This window comes from Camelus ferus, chromosome 9, assembly GCF_009834535.1.
Source record: "Camelus ferus isolate YT-003-E chromosome 9, BCGSAC_Cfer_1.0, whole genome shotgun sequence".
NCBI lineage: Eukaryota > Metazoa > Chordata > Mammalia > Artiodactyla > Camelidae > Camelus > Camelus ferus.
Window position 1 is genome coordinate 22,284,466 of NC_045704.1, and position 19,014 is coordinate 22,303,479.

Here is a 19,014-nt window from a genome sequence, read left to right on the forward strand (position 1 = left end):
GTTGATGTTGTTCCAGAGATCTTTTAAACTATCCTCATTTCTTTTTATTCTTTTCTTTTTCGGTTCAGCTTCAGTGATTTCCACTACTCTGTCTTCCATCTCACTGATCTGTTCCTCTGTATCATTTAATCTACTGTTGATTCCTTCTAGTGTATTTTCATTACAGTTATTGTATTCCTCATCTCTGTTTGATTCTTCTTTATATTTTTTAACTCTTTCTTAAAACCAAACTTCTCACTCTCTTTATCCAATCTTCTCCAAGTTCTTTAAACATGTTTATGATCATTACCTTGAACTCTCTATTGGGTAGATTGTCTATCTCCATTTCACTTAGTTCTTCTAGGGTTTTACTTTGTTCCTTTGTTTTGAACATATTCTGTCACCTCATTTTTGCCTAATTTGCTATTTTTATTTCTATTTATGTGGTAGATTGGTTACATTTCCGAACCTTGGATAAGTAGCATTTTGTAGGAGGTGCCCTGTGCTTCCCAGCAGTGCAATCTCCTCCGATCACCAAAGCTATACGCTCTATGGGAACTCCCTATGTGGGCTGCATGGGTCCTTCTATTTTGTTGCACTGACTACTGTGGGCAGTCTGGTGGGCACGGATGGCTTCTGGTCTGGTTAGAAACTTGTTTGTAGGTTTCTAGCCACTGATAACAGGGGCCTGGTCATGAGGCTTTTGGCCACTCAGCCCTGGGTTGGGAGGGTCCTGGGGCTAGTGTTGGCCCACTGGTTGGCAAAGCCAGGTTCTGTAGTGTGTGGTTGTGGGGCTTGAGGTCCCAGATCTAGTGTTTGCTTGACAGTGGGCAGGGCAGTTCCTTGTATGGCTGGCTTTAGGGTCTGAAGTGTCCCAAAGCTAGTTTTGGCCCAGGTGAATGGGGCTGGACCTCAGGGCAGCTGCCTGAGGGGCCCAAGGTGTCTTGAAGCCGGTATTAGCTCCTAGTAGTGTGTGGGGCTGGGGCCTAGAGGGTCCCAGGGCCAGTGTCAGCTCACTTGTGGGCAGAGCTACATTCCTGGGCCTCTGATTACAGGGCCCTGGGGGAGCCTGGAACTGGATTTGCCCACTGCTGGGTGGGCTTGATCCCAGGGTGGTTGGCTGAGGGGACCAAGGTGTCCCAGAGTGAGTATTGGCCTTCTGGTGGGCAGGGCCAGGGTCCAGGGGGTCATGGGGCTGATGCCAGCCTGTTCATGGGTGGGTTGGGTTCTGACATGTCAGGCTATGGGGCTTCAGTGGTCCTGGGGCTGGTGTCTGCCCATTGCTGGGCAGGGCCTTGGTCCAGGGGATCCTGAGGCTGGTGCCTACCCAGTGGTGTGTGAGGCTAGGTCCTGGAGCTAATGCCAGCCCACTGGTGGGCAGAGCCAGGTCCTGAGGGGGAGCTCTTGCTGCAGGGCCCTGGGGTCTTTAGTTGGTGTTTTGGCCTGTGGGTAGGTGGGGTCAGGGCCCAGGGAGTCCTGGGGCTCGTGCCCAAACACTGGTGGGTGAAGCTGGTCCACTGGTGGGCTGAGCTGAGTCTCAGTGTCACTGGCTGCCAGGCCCTGGGGTTTCTGGGACTAGTGTCAGTCCACTGGTGTTGGGGCCAGGTCCTAGGTCCTCTGGATCATGTGTTTTTATTTATTCTGCCAATCTGTCTTTTGATTGGAGAGTTTAATCCATTTGCACTTAAAGTAATTACTGATATGAAGGGACTTACTTCTATCATTTTGCAGCTTGTTTTCTATATAACTTAAAACAAAGATGTAGCTATTTTATCCCTAATTTCCTGCATTTCTGTATTCTTTTGTGTTTGGTTGATTTTTTGTATTAAAACATCTAAATTATTTTATCATTTTCTGTTGTATATATTTTATAGCTGTTTCTTTGTGATTCCCATGGGATTACACTTAACATACTAAAATTATTACATTCTAATTTGAATTTTCCAGCTTAACCAATAACATGCAAAAACTCTGCTCCTATACACAACTCTATCCCCACCCCTTTTGGTTGTTACATCTTTACATACCGTGTGACTAAAAATACATGCTAATAATTATGTTACATGCATCAGTATCTTAAAATATGTAGAATACAAAATGCAGTTACAAACCAAAGTTACAATAGTACTAGTTTTAGACTAATAATTTTAAAAAATAATGTAGAAACAAAAAAATAGAGTTACAAACTGTTGTTACAATAATACTAGATTTTATAATTGCCCATGTATTTACCTTTGTTGAGATCTTTTTCTTCACATGGCTTCAGGTTACTGCCTAGTGTCCTTTTATTTCACCCTGCAAGACTCCTTTGGACATTTCTCACAGGGCAGGTCTAGTGGTAACAAACTCCCATAGTTTTTGTTTGTGTAGAAATGTTCTCATTTCTTCCTCACTTTTGAAGGAAAGCTTTGCCGTTAGCAGATTCTTGGTCAATGATGTTTTCCTTTGGGCACTTTAATGTATCAGCTCACTGCCTTCTGGCCTCCAAAGTTTCTAGTAAGAAACAAGCTTATGTTATTACTGTTGGTCCCTTGTATAAGTTGCTACTCTCTTGCTGCTTTCAAAATTCTCTCTTTTGTCTTTGTCTTTCAAAATTTTTATTATAATGTGTAGTGTAGTGGGTCTCTTTGAGGTCATCTTACTTGGAGTTCATTGAGCTTCTGGGATATTTATAGTCATGTCTTTCATTAAATTTGTGAAGATTTTACTCTTTCTTCAAATATTCCCTCTACCTTTTCTCGCTCTCCTCCTCTGTGATTGCCACAGTCTGTCTTCTTCACGGTATCTGACAGTTCCCTCTGGCTGACTTTTTGTTGTTTTATTGTTGAACAGTGGGCATTTAAATCTAATAATCTGGTAATTCTGGAAATCAGAGTGGGAGGGGCTCACAACAAGGAGGGGAGGTTTAACAACAATGGCCATGCTCCTCAGATGACTGCATGTCTCTAATCAGGAACAGAAATCAAAGAACAGATCCCTGATGTTTGAGGACAGAGTTGTTTGTGCCCTAGCTCCCACAAGCTATGCACAGCCTGCTCCAAGAACACACGTACACTTGTCGGTCACAGGGTGGAGGCTTGGTACTTGCTACTATGCAAAGGGCTGAAATTGACTAACATTAATCACAATTGACTGTCCAAGCCTTTCTATGGAATTTGCAAGCCTTCAGTGGACTACAGAGTTCCAAAATAGTTATATCAGAATGAGTCTGCTGAAATTATTGTTTAGGTAGTGAGAGAGAATCCTGGTGCTTCCTACTCTATGTAACCATACATAGGCGATTCTTAATAGCAGCATCATTAATTCATACTTTCTACCTGAAAAATTATTCCCCTTCACTCCTTCACTCAATGTTCGTTCCACTACCTTCTTGGCACCCTCACCTTCTCTCCTTTATGTCTACTATATATCCATTTTGTCTACCATATTTTATAAACTACTTAATGTAGTAATTTTTTTTTCATTTTTCTTGCCTATCTTTCTGAAATAGAATGTACCACGAAGGCAGGTGTCTTTGTGTCTCTTTTTTTGTCTCCCATACACTGATGAAAGTGCCCCCCCAAAATCCATTGTTTGCTCACTGATTATTTGTCAGAGCAGTGAATAAACATGACAACCCACCCCTCTTTCCTGTTCATTTTCACCATTCTGGGAAATCTTTCTAAATATCCTCTCTACCACTTTCTTCTAGTGGATCTTGCCTCAGTGTTTCAAGAATTAAAATAAGAAATACATTTTGAAGAGAAATCCTCAGATATGGTAAAATTTCCAGCAGAGCACATGCTATTATTTCTCATACTCTTACTTCTTAGACTTCAGTTTCTTCTGCTCAAAGTTCCTTAAAATGTTAATTTTTTTCACTTGTCACAGTATGCTTTCCCAGGGGTATTTCTACCACTATCTTTGAAACTGTGTACAAGCCCCTATGTCTCTGTCCTTTGAAGGAAAGGGCTTTTGCTTTAGTCTCCCAGGCTTCCCCTGAGTCTCAAAAGGCTGGCTTGAGAGTTAATGATTAGGAAATGTGAAGATGTAGAAACAAAGAATACTTGTAGGGCTGGGAAGCTGGTAACAATTTAGACTATAAACTAGCCACAAAGCAGAGTCACCAAACACCCAGTTCCTTGAAAGATATAGACGAAGATTTGACACATATTCCTAAGCTGTTTTTACAGGATAGTAGACCCCACTAGATGAAAACTACTGACTGCAAGCATGCAGATCCCAGACTGGTTGAAACCAGAAAATCGGTGATGTTCGAAACTACCTTGATGCCAAGCAATCCAAGAATTGTGCAAGAGCTGATCATGTGCCCTGCAGCCACCTCCCTCACACTGCCTTTAAAAACCCCTCTCTGAAAGCCACTGGGGAGTGCAGGTCTTTGAGCATGAGCTGCCCATTCTCCTTGCTTGACACCCTGCAATAAATGCTATACTTTTCTTCACCACAACCCAGTGTTAGCAGATTGACTTTACTGCAGGAGGGCCAGTAGACCCAAGTTTGGCTCAGTAATATCTTTGAATAAATACTTAGTCACTATTAATAAATTTCAGAAATTAAAATAATTTACAAGTGTATTTCAGCAATATTCTCACTCTCCATGCACATACTACTGTTTATGCAAATACAGGTGAAGTGATAATCACTTCCTAATAAGGCGTTGAGACCCTAAAGTCACAAATACTTGTTTCAGGTTTCAGAGGCCCCTTTGGTACACTTGCAGGGGTTGTGACAGCTTCTTTCCTGGAAGGAAATGATATTTTGTAAGTAGCTTTCCTTTCAAGATATTTTCCAGATTCCTAAAAGAAATTGAATATGTTTTAGGATATGGATTAAGAAAGAGGACCTGGGTAAAATAATGTTGCTGGCAAGGTTGGACACATCACTGGTAACACCAACAGGACAGACGTTTTCTGAGGCAACCAGAGGCAGAGCACTATCCATGTTCACTGGCTTCAGGGCCACTGAAAAACTCCCCTCCCCTTCATCTTTCTATCCCTGCTGGAGTCTTTTCTCTCTTATCTCTAATAAAACATACTGAAATTTACAAAACTGCCAAATAAAAATTGTCACTTGCCATCTGCCTCTGCAAGGATTAGTCACTAGCCACTGCAGCCATGCTGCAGCCACTGCATTCCTTCAACACACACTGAAAGGAGTTCAGGGGAGAGATCAGGAATGGGGCACTCTGTGCTCTGGGGAAAACTGGCAGAACAGGCCTTCAGATAGACAGTTTTAGGAGAAGACTTTATGAGCCCACATTCTTGCATCTTCTCATATCTAGAAAAGCACTATAATCACTTACAGAGACATCTGTTCCTCATGACTAGCAGCAACCTCCAGGTGATGAGCAGCAAGCTTCTGCAAAAATGTGCTTCAGTGTATGTATTCCTCTTCACCAAAAGCGCATACATACTGACCTGACCCCACTGCCCCGACCTCACCTCTTTGGACCAGTTCCTCTGAGCTATCTGAGACTCTGCCTTCTGGGCTATGTCATAGCCCTCACGTTGTCCCAAGTAAAACTTAACTCACAACTCTCACGTTTTGCTTCCCTGCCAGCACCACCCCCACCCCCACCCCCACCCCCACCGCCCCAGTGGACAAAACGAACTCTAAAGCTTCAATCTCTGTGTATTTGAGGAGTAGCTAGATATCATATATTTCCTCTCAGGTACAAAGACATCCTTTGTGTCTAAAACATAGTACAGTATGGTGTGTGCATTAGGTTTGTAACCTTTGGGAGCATCTGAAATCCTGCCTCTTAAAAGTTATCCGGGATGGGTGGCAGATAAACCTAGCTGCTTCTCCTTTAAGATGAGGGGTCCCCACCCCCTTCCTAGACCCCCACCCCCTTCCTAAGAAATTCCGGTCACCTTTTCCCAGCGCCCCACGTGGGGTCGCGGGGCCCGCTTTCAGGAGATTGGCCCGGCTTGGCCGCGTGCAGGAGAAAAACTACATTACCCAGAATTCTGTGCCGAGAGAGAAGCGGTGAGAATTGGCCCAATGCGACCATAAAGGGCCGTTTCCTGCGTGGTTGGCCGGGTCTTCCGGGGCGTCCCGAACTGGTTCGTTCTTTTCAAACTGGTGGTTTGGTGCATAGGGGCTTTCCAGCAAGCTACCTTTCAAAACTTTTCAGGGAAACACTGTAAGGAGACAGAAGCCACCTCTGCGCCCTGCAGGACCTTGGGGAGGCGGGGAAGGTTCACGGGAGCGCACGGGACCGTCTCTGTCGCCGCCTCTCTTGGCTCGGCTCCGCACAGGGAATTCGAGAACACGGCCCTGGCCCTTATGGAACCGACGCTGGTAAGTGGAGGGTGCCCCAGATCCTACCCACTTGGACCACTACCTTCATTGTCTGGGTCCCCGATGTAGGAGACGGTGGTATCCGGGGAGTCTTCACTTTGCCCTCGCTGCCGTTGGGTCTGGGGACTTTGGCATGGGGTCATTCGCGGCCCATGAAGTCTAAGATGAGGTTTTACATGGAGAGAGTCTCATTTCTGGCAGTAACCGGTTTGCGGCATGAAAAGGGGAAATGTAACTTATCAGAATCTCCAGTACGGTCCATCCGTGGACCTTCCCGCAGTCGGCTGAGCGGAACGTGGGCTGCCGAGTGCGGAAACTGTGGATTCTAGCTTTCACCCATCCCAGGGCTGTGACCTTGCCTGAGTACCATCGCTAAGCTTGGCCTCCATTTCCTTGGGTGTAAAATAGAAATGTTTACAATTGTTCCCTCTTGGTGTAGGTAAATGGGAAGGGTACTTGGCGTGATGTGCTTCTGTCCCCCAGCCCTGCCCAGGCAGCAGCATTTTTGTATTGTGTTGCTAGGGAGGTGCGTTTCTAGGCCGTGATCTTAGGGGCTCACCCCCAAGAAGAATCTGACACTTGGGCCTTTCTGAGCTCTAACCTCTACACAGCTGATGAATAAAGTGGGAAGTGGGATAAACCTGCGGGTAAAGGTGGGTGGGAATAGCGTGTTTGGAATTGCCGCTCCTCCGCTAGGGCACAGAAGATCACGTGAGGCCAAAAGCCAAGGAGGCCCCTGAATTCATCTTTCGCGATTGTCATCTGATGCTTGCAAGTGGAGTTGACTTACCACTGACAGTAGTGAATCAGTCTTTCTGCTTAAGACACTTATATTTGAAAAGCAAATCCGTTACATATTCAGTAATGCTGGTGTGCAGGAGTGTTGTCTTTTGACATAAACACACAACAGGCCTGGGTTACTCTCTAGCATGGCACTGTGTTTACTTTTGTCATAGCCCTCATCATTGTCCGGACTTGTATTTGTTCATTTGTCCTCCACGTGGTTACCTTTCTCACTTCATTTCAGGCTCCCTCCTGTGTCCCCTCCTTGGAGAGGCCTTCCCCACTCACTCCATGTAAAGTTATCCTCATCTCTGACACCCTCACTCTGTTTTCTTGTCTCTAGAATCCTCAACGGCCATTCAAGATAGTATTCTGCATTCCTTCTTGGGGACCTTTCCCCAACCCCTTAGAGCGTGGCTCCTGATCTCCACTTTATCCTCAGACCTAGAACAGTACAGGGCCTGTAACTGGTGCTCCCTAAGTCATTAATGAGTGAATGACTGCCCACCAGGGATTCCCTTCACTCTTAAATACAACCATACCTTCCACCAAGGCCTGCAGGGCCCTGCTAGATCCACCTCTGCCCCTCCCTTTCTGTTCTCTCCTGCTCCTCCTTGCTCACTGCTCTCCAGCTTAGCTGTCTTGAACATTCCAAGCTCTTTCCCATTTCCCTTTGCCCTTGCAGTTTCCTCAGCCTGGGAAACTGTCCCCACATCTCTGCAGGGCTGCCTTTTCACTTCCCGGCTCTGCACCAGTGTCACCTCGCAGAAGGGTCTTTCCTTGCCCTTGTTAGTAGCTAGATAAAGTATCCACACTTGCCTGTCTTTTGATATCTTTGTGCACAAAATCTAGTAGTTACAGAGGCAGAGATGAGGGATTGATTCCCACCCACCCAGGGTTTTCTTGGAGCAAAGAGGAAAAATAACCACTATGACAGCTGGCCTTCACGTAGCACTTGATCTGTGTCGAGGTGTTTCCCCACCTCCTCAGAGTTAGCTTCTATTATTATCCCTGGCTTATGGAAGAAGAACTTGAGGCCTGCTGAAGGTCACACAGCTCCTAAGTAGCCAAAAGTCAACACCCTGTACACAGACAACCAGAGCCTGAATTCTCGGCCATCCTTCCACCCACAGTGGACTGGGGTGGCCTAGAGGTGACGTGTAATATGAACGTTGCAAGACAAATGTCCCTTTGGCACATGGACTTGGGAACGAGGGGGCGACAGCAGATGTCCTGGAGTATGTACACAGGCGGGAGAACCTCCGAGATGAGTCTCCGGAGGGTAAGATGGTGTGGTCTTGTACAGATGATCATGTTCTGCCTCTCTTCCTGGGACACATGACTCTAGGTGACTTGCCAGAGCTGCCTGAGCCTCAGGTCACTGACTGCACCCTAGAGATGATGACGGTCTTTACCTCATAGCTGAGAGAGAATTAATAAAAGTAGGGGAAACAGGCCAAGCACTTATATGCGCCAGGCATTCCAGTGTTTGCTTCATGAACATTTTCTCTTTAGTTCTCACAACCACCTAGTGCAATGGGAACTGTTATTGTATTGATGAGGAAATCAGAAGCTGGAGAAGTAAGCTGCCTTCCCCCAGGTTGTAAGGCAGGCAGCTGTCGTTTTCAGTAGGCTGTATTCAAAGTCAGACTCTAGCTCCAGAGCTGGGGCTGGATTGTAGTTGCTGGGATACGCATGTGACCCCTTAGCGTGGTGCAGGCAGTCGGTGAGGACCAGCAAGGCTCAGCTGCTGAGTAGTATTATGGTCACTGTCATCTGTTCCCTATTCCTCTTCACCCCAGAGTGCTTGCTGTCCCTGCCTCTCAGGCCTCATGGCCTTGGAATTGTCTTATGTCTTTCCGGAATGATTTCAGCATAGAGGGCCTTCTGCTCTGATACGGTCACATTCTTGCCCAAAGTCACTGTCTGTCTCCCCTTGGCGCCTAGGCTCCTGGGAAGTGATACTGGCCTTGGGGCTTCATGGTCCTTTACCAACAACTGAACATCAGTCTCTAATCACATCTCATTGGCCCAGGGCCAACAAAGCTACTTCTATTTGACTTTCCAGGCATCGATGACCTTCAAGGATGTGGCAGTGCCCTTTAACCAAGATGAGTGGGGGCAGCTGGACACTGCCCAGAGGACCCTGTACTGGGAGGTGTTGCTGGAGACCTGTGGGCTCCTGGCTTCTCTGGGTAAGGCCTCACTGCTCCTTCTGTGGGGACCTCCAGCCTCCTTCATCCTTCCCTTTGTTCAAAAGGCTTTCAAGGACACTCTCCCTCTTCCTTGCAGTCCTGATGAGTGTTCATTTCACTTCCTGCTGCCTAGTCTTCTGTGTCTGCCACAAGGAATTTGGGGCTGGAAACCAGTTTCCCCTCAAAACAGCCAGATGCCAAAGGACTAAGATTTGTTGGAGGAAATATAGGTGTCTTTTAATATTTGAGGGCAGGATGTGCAGGCAGGCACCATCAGAGACTAAAGTCAGGAAATGGAAGAAATCCTGATTAGATACTGGCCTTGGTGTCTTCTGTTCTTTCTGTCTCTTCTTGGGTCTCTTTGTGCCATTCTTGGCTTTTTCTGCCACAGGGAGTTCATGGCCAGAAGTGGCCACCCCATCCTTGATTTTAGAAGCCCCTCAGTTCCTTTTTTCTACTTATCTCTGTACTTTTTTTCATATCTCTCTCTTTCTCTTCACCTGGCTGTCTCCACATGGGTGTCCTAGTGGCAGGAAACAGCCACTCGAGCCCACTCTTCTTTTTACCTCTAACCCCAGTGCTCAGCACAGGCTGGCCCTAGTTTGTCCCTTCTCCAGATTCCCACATGACTGAAGCTGAGTGGCCAAGCTTGTTAGGTTCACAGCCTAGTTAGCAGAACCCGTGGGTAATGGGATGTTCAGAAAATGAGTGAACCCGACAGGACACTAGAACACATCTCTGTGAGGCCTACTGCCTTTCAAAAAACAGAATCTCATTTAAAAGGCTTCCTTGGGTCTCAGCCATTACGAAGCTCCACGAGAGGAGCTGTGGAGCTTTCAGCTTCGCCTCCGTCACTGATTGAGCATGGAGGAGAAGTCAGAAAACGGTAGGGTTCCAGAGGATCTGTTTAATGGTTTGAAAGTTACAGATCCCCAGGAAGTGGAGGGTGCTAGTCCGCCAGTTTCTAATGCCAAAGATCACCATTCCCAGAGCAAACTGCTCCAGGATGTTGAGACCCATCCCCAGGAGGACCAGGTAAAAGAGGAGAGCTTTTATGACCCCAGTGCCTCATTTGAGAAGGAGGAACCAAGAGTGGACGAGGTTGAAAACAAACCTGAAAATGATGGGAATTCCTTTGAACTAGATGAAGAATATCCAATAGAACTGGAAAGAAGCATGCCCGATGAAGAGAAAAAGAAAAGGAGAGAAGAGAGCACTCGACTAAAGGAGGAGGGAAACGAGCAGTTTAAGAAAGGAGGTTATACGGAAGCCGAAAGTTCTTACAGGCGAGCCCTTCAGATGTGTCTGTCCTGCTTCCAGAAAGACAGGTCTATTCTGTTTTCAAACAGAGCTGCTGCAAGGATGAAACAGGACACGACAGAGATGGCCATCAGTGACTGCAGCAGAGCAATTCAGTTAAGCCCCAGCTATATCAGGACAGTACTGAGGAGAGCAGAGTTGTATGAGGAAACCGACACGCTATATGAAGCCCTGGAAGACTGTAAATCCATATTAGAAAAAGATCCATCAGTACATCAAGGAAGGGAAGCTTGCACAAGATTACCTAAGCAAATTGAAGAACGTAATGAAAGACTAAAGGAAGAGATGTTGGGTAAACTAAAAGACCTTGGGAACTTGCTTCTCCAGCCTTTCAGACTCCACAGAAAATTTCCAGATCAGACAGGATTCCTCTACTGGCTCCTACTCCATCAATTTTGTTCAAAATCCAGATAATAACAGATAAAAGAGATAACAATAGCTTTTAAAGCTGGCTTGGAAATTGTGTGCTGCTTGCTGTTAGTCAGGGGAAAGGCCCTGCTAATGTTTAACTTTTAAAAGCATCTTATCTCAAAGACAGGCTATCCACTAGAGCCCAGTGCTCCTTTCTGCCGCTTGTTTTATGATCAGGGCTAAATGCACTTCCTGTTGTGATGAGCCTAATTTGATTGCCATTTTAAGGTAGTGTCTGTGCAGCTGTTGCCCTGGTTCTGGCTGTCCTTTATTTCGTCTGGGAGAAAGCCTGCTTGTTGAGGCTCACCTCCCCAAGCTCCTCAAAAACAAACCCAGCCAGAGTCTCCCGGGCCTAGCAAACCTGCTGGCCAGAGGCTGCCCAGCCACGACTGGTGGGGTTCCCACCTCTCCCTGATCACACATGTTGCCCAGGCCCCCAGGTGTGGGCTCCAGCATCTCGTGATTTCCTCTGTGGTAATAAACACTTTCTGTGATGGTCGGGGAAAAAAAAAAAGAAAATGTAAAAGGCTTCTTTGGCCCCGTATGCGTACATGCTCATCCCATGTGTTCTTAGGTGGGCCCTGATTCTCAGTACAGGAGATGATTTTAGAGGGTGCACAAGCTTGACAAGCGGCACTGATGGACAGTCAGGGAAGGCAATTCTTTTTGTCTTTGCTTTCCTGCTTGCTGATTGCTTCGGGAGACATTCTCTGTTTTGTGCTGAGTCTTTAATGCCCCTTTGATTATTGGTAAGTTCCCTCTTCAACAGAGGGGACAGCCTTAGACTCACAGCCCTGAGCAGGCAGCGTGAGTTCATTGAGACTTAACAGTACTATTTTGATTTTCTTGTAACTTGGCATTTGTGGCAAATGAGAAACTGGCCTTTCAGTTTCTCAAATTGACAGAAGATTCCCTTTTTGAAGACATATATTAAAGTTAAATGAAAAGTGGGTCAGTGTAAAGAAAAGCAGTTATTACCGATGGTTGTAATTAATGTTCCATGAGCACTGGTGCATCTGGGTCCTGTGACTGCATCTGAACAGGTTTGGGGGTCCTCTAGGACTGAGGTCAAGGGAGACGGATCAGCCTAGACAGCCAGCCTTTAGGGCCCAATGATGACGTTCCTGGCTTTGGTTCCCAGGTCACAGACCAGTTTGGACAAGAGCAGCCTCATCCTGAGGTCTCCTCTTCATCTAGGATTGAGACATTTCTTTTTGTCTTTGCTAAAATACACACATCTTATTTCTTTCTCCACAAACCAGATCTGATCCACCCACTGAAGCACAGGCAGGAGCTATGGGTGGTGAAGAGAAGCCTCTCCCAAAGTGTCTGTCCAGGTGGGTGGCCAAGTGCTAGGCAGTGGGGTTCATGGCCGCCTTAGCTGTGAGAGGACCACAGGCCCTGGAATTCCATGGGAAGCTGCTTGTTGTCACCTCGTTGGGTGCTTAGGTCAATGTAAAGTTCTTTGTCTTGAAGTCCCTCTGTCCTCCCACCTCAGTACCTCCTTGACTGTCTCTGGGGGAAAGACCTGTTTTATTATGTAAGAGTGAGGCTCTGGGACCCAACTGCTTGGTATTAAAACCTCACTTTGCCCAGTGACAATAGGGAAGTTGCATCATTTTTTTGGGCCCCATTTAGCTAAGTTAGGCTGTTAACGTTCACTGCCTTTAACAGATAATCTCCAAAATCGCAGTGACTCAATACATGGAAAGTATTTTTCTCACTCATGGCATAGTCTACATGGGTCACATGGGAGTTCGTATCACACAGGTTTTCAGAGACCCAGGTGTCTTCTGTCTGGCTTTCTGGTTACCTTGGCATCATTCCACTGGCAGCGGGGAAACAGGAGAGGAAGGAGAGAAATCACACCCAATTGCGTACACAGACTTCCCCTCACATTCTTTTGACAAGGACTCAGCAGTTGGCCGTCCCTCTTTGGACCCAGCTGGGAACTGAGGTTTAGCTGTATGTCCAAGGAGAAGAGCAGATGGGTTTCGTCCACATCAACCCAGTCTGCTCCACTCAGCCTGCTCTTGAAAATGGAAATAATAATAATTTATAACTCATTAAACTGTTTGAAGATGTGATCATTAAATGCATGAAAGTACTTAGCACCACATCTGAGTTATAGTTAGGAACTCAAAAATAAAGTCAGCTATTAGGATCTTTCTAATGTCAGTCACAGTGCATAGTCTCACACATCCTCCTGGACTCAAGAAAAAAAGAACTCCTGATACTACATTTGCTTGTATGTACTTTGCATCTCACTCTTTTCCATCCCTTCATCCATCCTCCCATTTCTCAGACAAAAGCAATCCCTACTTGCATAGTTTTCCTGGCCCTCCTTTACTGTAAAACCTCAGAGGCGACATTTGGCTCTGTCTGGCCCACGTCTGGGCTGCTGAGAACTGTTGGAGTCACCAGGTGTGCTGTTGGTGCCACTGCAGCATCGTGGTCTTGCCCCTCTCCTGCTTTCCTGCGCTGCTCAGTCAGCCAATAAGGGTCTCTAGCCTCTTCCTCAGCCCAATGGAGTCTCTTCCAAATATTTACCTTTCCATGACATTCCACATGTTCCGTCAGGTTCTTCATGCCTAAGGGGGAAATTATGATCTTGCCCACTCCTCCATCCTCCACAGTTTCAGCGGATGGCCCTGTTACTCAAGACACTCGAGAAAGTGGGAAATGACCTTGTACTCGGCCTCCATCTAACCCAATATCCACCCATCGTCATCTGGCTTATTTTATGTTTTTCACATCTGGTGAATCCATGACCTCCACCACCTCCGTGAGCTCCACCATGAACATCCTGGTTTAACTCTCATCATCATTTGCCAGTGTGATGCCTGGACACTGCTAACTGGTCAGTGTACATCTGCTCTGTGTTCCTGGTGAGATCTGTCTCCGGTACCAGCTCCCCGGTCCACACAACCATTGATCCAAACACTCACCACTCCCTGAGGCACTGATATCTCAGCATACAACCTATCTCTTGTCCTTCTTTCTTGCTCCTCAACCTTACGGACCATCTCTACCTGTCTCATACCTGTAGCTTCCCTTCCCAACTTTATGAAGAGGTCTTGCCCCCTGCCATGGCCACTACCTGCACCAGAGACTAAATCACACCTTCCCCTGCAATCTCAGAGGCTTCTCATGCTTCCTCCTAGAAAGGAAACGGGTATTTAGATTAGCTTTGACTGTTCTTGAATTGACATAAATGGAACCCCATAGTTTATTGTCATGTGTGTCTTTTTTTTTAAATTGAGTTATAGTCGGTTTACAATGTTGTGTCAGTTTCTTGCGTACCTGTCTGTCTTCTTTTGATCTTTATCCTGAAAGTGTCCTCCTGGTGGTTGCATATAATTCAACTCCGTTCTTTGTCAGTACTCAGCAATATCTCATTCTAAGTATGTTCATTCTCCTGTGACTGCCATTTTTAGTTTTTTTCCTATATCTGATATCATGAATGTTCTTGTTCATCTTACTTGTGGATATGCACGTAAGTACTCACTTCTGTAGGGAATATGCACTAGAGTGGAATGACTGGGTCTTAGGGTAGGTGTAGTTTAGCTTGAACAGAAACTGCCAGACGGTATTGCAGGGCTGCACCCATTCACACTCCCACCAGCCCTGTGTGAGGGTGCCCGTTGCTGCACATTCTCGTCAGCACTTGGTGTCTCCCTGTTTCCTTTTTGAGGCCCAGTAGTGAGGTGGCTCAGGACCACAGCACTGATACCCTTCTTGACGAGGTTGCGGGTCTTATCCTAACTGCCGAATGTGATAACAGTAATAACGATGATGGATAATGGCCCAGGATTTACTGACCATTCACACTGTGCCAGGCACTGTGCTGAGTACTTTACAGGTATTGTCTTGTTAACCCTCGTGGCAGCCAGCGAATTAGAAACTGGGAGTCTCCCAGTGTGTCAGATCAGGAAATTGAGATTTAGGCAGTTAATAACTGTCGAGATGACTGCTTGGTAGAGGCAGGATTTGAACCAAAGTGACAGTCTTCACCCCCACACTATACTGGTTTCTATGCACCAAAAATCTGTTCTACTTTATTGCACTTGAGCTTTGGCCCCTTTTCCACTTCTGACTGGATTGTTCTCTGCCTCTTACTCTGATCACCCCCTCATTATTGGCTTTCCCACATGTCACGGCCCTCTCTTGTTTTTAGGGTAGTTAGTCTCCCAGAATGATCCACCTCTGCTTAGTTCTGCAGCTTTAACTCCTGCATGTTGTGTCCTGTATCCAAGCCACAATGGAGACAGGATGGTTAACAAGTATTTGTTGCTTTTGCATTGCAAGCACCACATTAAGCACTGTGTGTGCACTGCTTCAGGCCATCCTCACAGTGATCTTTGAGAGATACTGTTTGTGCTCTGATTTTTAGGTGAGGGAGCAGAAGCTTGTGGAAACTGAATGGCTTGTTGAAGGGCATAAAACTAGCAAGCGGTGTGGCTGGGATTTGAGCCTGAGCTGATTCTCCCCTGGTACCATGATATCAAACACTATACTCTGTTGGCTCCTAACATTTATAATTGACTGCAGGTGTGTAGGTTTATACTAATCATAAACCTTGGTTTATGACATACTCTCATCATTTGTCAGTGTACTGTCATGTTTAATTTGTTTTTGAACTCTTTCCAGTCATTTATTTCCTCTAAAAAGTGCTACAGTGAACACCATCAGCCAATGCAAGAACAGAATTACCAACTAATATGCTACCTCAGTCCATAAATTTCTTCCTTTTCCCATCTTCTCCCTTCCCCACAGAGATAGTCACCTTATTGAACTTGCTTTCATAATTCCATTACTTTATATGTAGGAGTGTTTTGTGTTATAAATTGAATTTCTCTAGTTGATGTCGTGCATTTCAGATCTGTTTCTTGTGTTGGATTTTTTTTAATGTCTTTCAAGCAATTTGTTTCACCTAGTTGTCGATTCATGGCTTGGTTTAATGATTACCTGTTTGTAAGCATACTTAAACAGTTTGTTGCATAGTTTGCTGTTTTTAACTATCATCAGTTTTCTAACTTACCATAGACGGTATCACAGTTGATTGCTATGGTTTGAACATGTTCCTCAAAAGTTGCATGTTGAAATCCTCACCTCCAGAGATGGCAGCATTAGAAGGTGGGGCCTTTAGTCGGTGCAAAAGTATGAGAGTGGAGCCCTCATGAATGGGATCAGTATCTTATCAAATAGGGTCCAGGGAGCTCCCTCGTGCCTTCCACCATGTGCGGATACAGAAAGAAGGCACTGGCTGTGAGCCACAAAGAAGGCCATCAATGGAGTGTGACCCTGCTGGCACCTTGATTCCAGCCCCCAGAACTGTGAGAAACAAATTTCTGTTGTTAGTAAGCTCCCCAGGCTGTGGTATGTCGTTACCGCAGCCCGAATGGACCAAGACGTTGATGTAGTCTTTGGATACGTGCTTTTTAAAAATTCAGCGTTAAATTACTAAGAATTACCATGTGTGAGCTGTAGTTTTTCTCCTTCTCAAAATATTAATTACATCAGTGTATCACAATCTACTTATCCATTTTGTTTCCTTTTTTTTTAATGTGGTCCCCCCCATGCTGCTGTGAAGATTCTGATACATGTGTCATCGTGCACACGTGCAGGAGTTTTAGTTGTAATTTCTTCCCCTTCCCTTAACAGAGGCACTGGGGATTGAACCCAGGACCTCGTGTTCACCAAGCACGTGCTCTTCCACTGAGCTACACTCCCTACCCCACTACTTGTAATTCTTTTTATGAGTGGAATGACTGGATGATTGAAAACAACTTTGTTGCCCAGTGTTTTCTAACGTGGCTTTATCAGTTTGTTAAGTTCACCAGCGATGAATGGAAGATTGCACAGACCACATCCTGTCCCACAGCTGACGCTGTTGGGCTCTGTTTTTGCCAGCTGAATGGGTACAAACTGGTCTTTGTTTGCATTTACCTCATTACTACCGAGGTTGAAATCCTCATTAAATGTTTTTTGGCCAGTGTGTTATTTTCTGTGAAAGTGCATGATCTTTTGCCTGTTTTTCAATTAATGTTTTGCACTGGAAGTGTTTTAGATTTTTAAGAATTTTTTTCTACATTCCTTATATTAATGTTCTGTTAACTATATATGTTGCGAGTGTATTCTAGTTTTTACTGTATCTTTTGTCTTTTGTTTACCTGTCTTTCATTGAACTTCTCATGAATACTTTTTGACAATTTACACAGTAATTTCATTCAGCTATTCAGATTTGGTGTTATCATCATCTAATACAGTGCCTGCATCATATTTCCTCCTGTTTATATTGCTTGAGAGGAATCATGATTGATATAAGAGAGTTTTACCCCAATCACAAGTTCCCTTTATAATGGCAGTAAGAGAATTGTTTTCTTTATTAGAATATTTTTATGTGTAATTGTGATATCCCACATAACAACTTAATCTATAGCTTACAAACGAACCTTCAAAAGTTCATTTTTAAGTAAACTTTTTATTTTAGAATCATTCAAGGGTTACAGAAAAGCTCTATAAATGCTACAGTTTCCATATACTCTCCCTTCACCTGTTGCTCCTTGTGTTAACATCTTACATAGTCACGCTACGTATGTCAAGTTTCATTTATTACACACTTTATTTGGATGTCACCAGTTTTCCACCATCTGTCTCCAGTCTGGGCTGATTTATTGTGTTTGGTTGTTATGTCCCCTTAGTCTCTTTTGGCCTGTGACCGTTTCTCAGTCTCGCCTTATTTTTCATGACACTGGCAGTTCTGAAGACTGTTAGTCAGGCATCTTGTAGAAGGCTATATTCAATGAGAGTTTCTCTGAGGCTTTACGCATGTTTAGACTGGGGTTCTGAGTTTTGAGAAGACTACCACAGAGGTGAAGTGGCCTCCTCATCACCTCGTGTGAGGGATACATAATATCCACATGACATCACTGGCAGTGGTGACCTTAATCACTTGATTTAGGTAGTGCCTGCCAGGTTTCTTCACTGTAAAGTTATTATTTTTCCTTTTCTGTACTCTTTCTTGAAAGTGAATCCCTAAGTCCAGCCCATACTATGGGCGGAGGGGGAGGTACTGCCCACTACATGTAGTATGTACACTGTATCTACTGTATAGCTGCAACTGTGTTATATTATTTGGGATCCTCTATTAAGAATTGTCCTTTCTCCCACATTTATTTATCCAGTTGATTATGTATCAGTGTTGGCCCATGTATATTTGTTTTATACTTGGGTTATAATTCACTGTTATGCTTATTTCTTTTGCTGTGTAAATTACTTCAGGCTTGGACATCGGGAGTTCTTTCAGGTTGGCTCTTGTATCCCTTTGACATATTCCTGTTCTTTAGTTTTTGAGGATTTTCTTACTTTCTGGAAGTGTGAGAGGCTTCTGGTTTCTCTTTTTCCCTGTCTCTGCCACAGAATGAGCTCTCTCTCCAAGGATCTCTGCTTCCCTTGATAAGTAGTATTATTTGATAAATATTATCAAATAATAGTACAGTTAGTCCACTGTATCCACGGGTTCTCCATCCATAGATTTCAACCAACCAGGGATTGAAAATATTCAGGAAAAAACATTCCAGAAAGTTCCAAAAAGCAAAACTTGGATTTGCAACATGCCAGCACCTGTTTACACAGCACTTACATTGTATTAGGTATTACAGGTAGTCTAGAGATGATTGAAAGTACACAGAAGGATGTGCATGGGTTATATGCAGGTACTGTGCCAGTTTATGTAAGAGGGTAGAGCATCTGCAGATTTTGGTCTGGAACCAACCCCCTGCACATACTGAAGGATGACTGTGTTTGGAAACCAAGGTCTAGGCACTGGGTGGTTTTGTTGCTGCATCACTGTTTCTAGAACCTCTCAGAACAGAACTAAGAAATATAGGTATGTATAACTTACTTCTCAACTTTAAACTGGTTCAGCATGGTTCCCTCTAGCCTTCCCTCCTTGCTTATTTGTAAGTTCTTTCTCTGACCATGACAAAACTGGCTCCATTATCTACCATTTATTGACTTA

The 19,014-nt window shown here is 44.9% G+C and overlaps 3 protein-coding genes and 1 non-coding gene across 4 annotated transcripts in view; 2 read left to right on the top strand and 2 right to left on the bottom strand.

Moving 5' to 3' along the window:
* Positions 1-19,014, bottom strand: part of ZNF181 (zinc finger protein 181) — an 81,450-nt gene that overhangs the window by 24,803 nt on the left and 37,633 nt on the right. The gene's annotated exons all lie outside the window — the stretch shown is intronic.
* The window catches only part of LOC116665960 (zinc finger protein 701-like), a 58,886-nt gene that overhangs the window by 10,863 nt on the left and 29,009 nt on the right, over positions 1-19,014 (top strand). The window contains exons 2-4 of the mRNA XM_032487417.1: positions 5,820-5,967; positions 6,116-6,282; positions 9,134-9,260. Of these exons, the coding sequence (XP_032343308.1) occupies positions 5,820-5,967; positions 6,116-6,282; positions 9,134-9,260 (442 nt within the window). The remainder of the gene's footprint in view (positions 1-5,819; positions 5,968-6,115; positions 6,283-9,133; positions 9,261-19,014) is intronic.
* LOC102523253 (tetratricopeptide repeat protein 1-like) lies at positions 9,276-11,490 on the top strand. The gene has a single exon (XM_032486166.1). The coding sequence runs from the start codon at positions 10,125-10,127 to the stop codon at positions 10,992-10,994; it is 870 nt and encodes a 289-aa protein (XP_032342057.1). The 5' UTR covers positions 9,276-10,124; the 3' UTR covers positions 10,995-11,490.
* Positions 16,653-16,724, bottom strand: TRNAT-GGU. Its single transcript has one exon. It is a non-coding gene; the product is annotated as a tRNA-Thr (tRNA).

Excerpts from the sequence above, each read along its gene's own strand:
- LOC102523253 (XM_032486166.1), top strand. The coding sequence starts at position 10,125 with ATGGAGGAGAAGTCAGAAAACGGTAGGGTTCCAGAGGATCTGTTTAAT.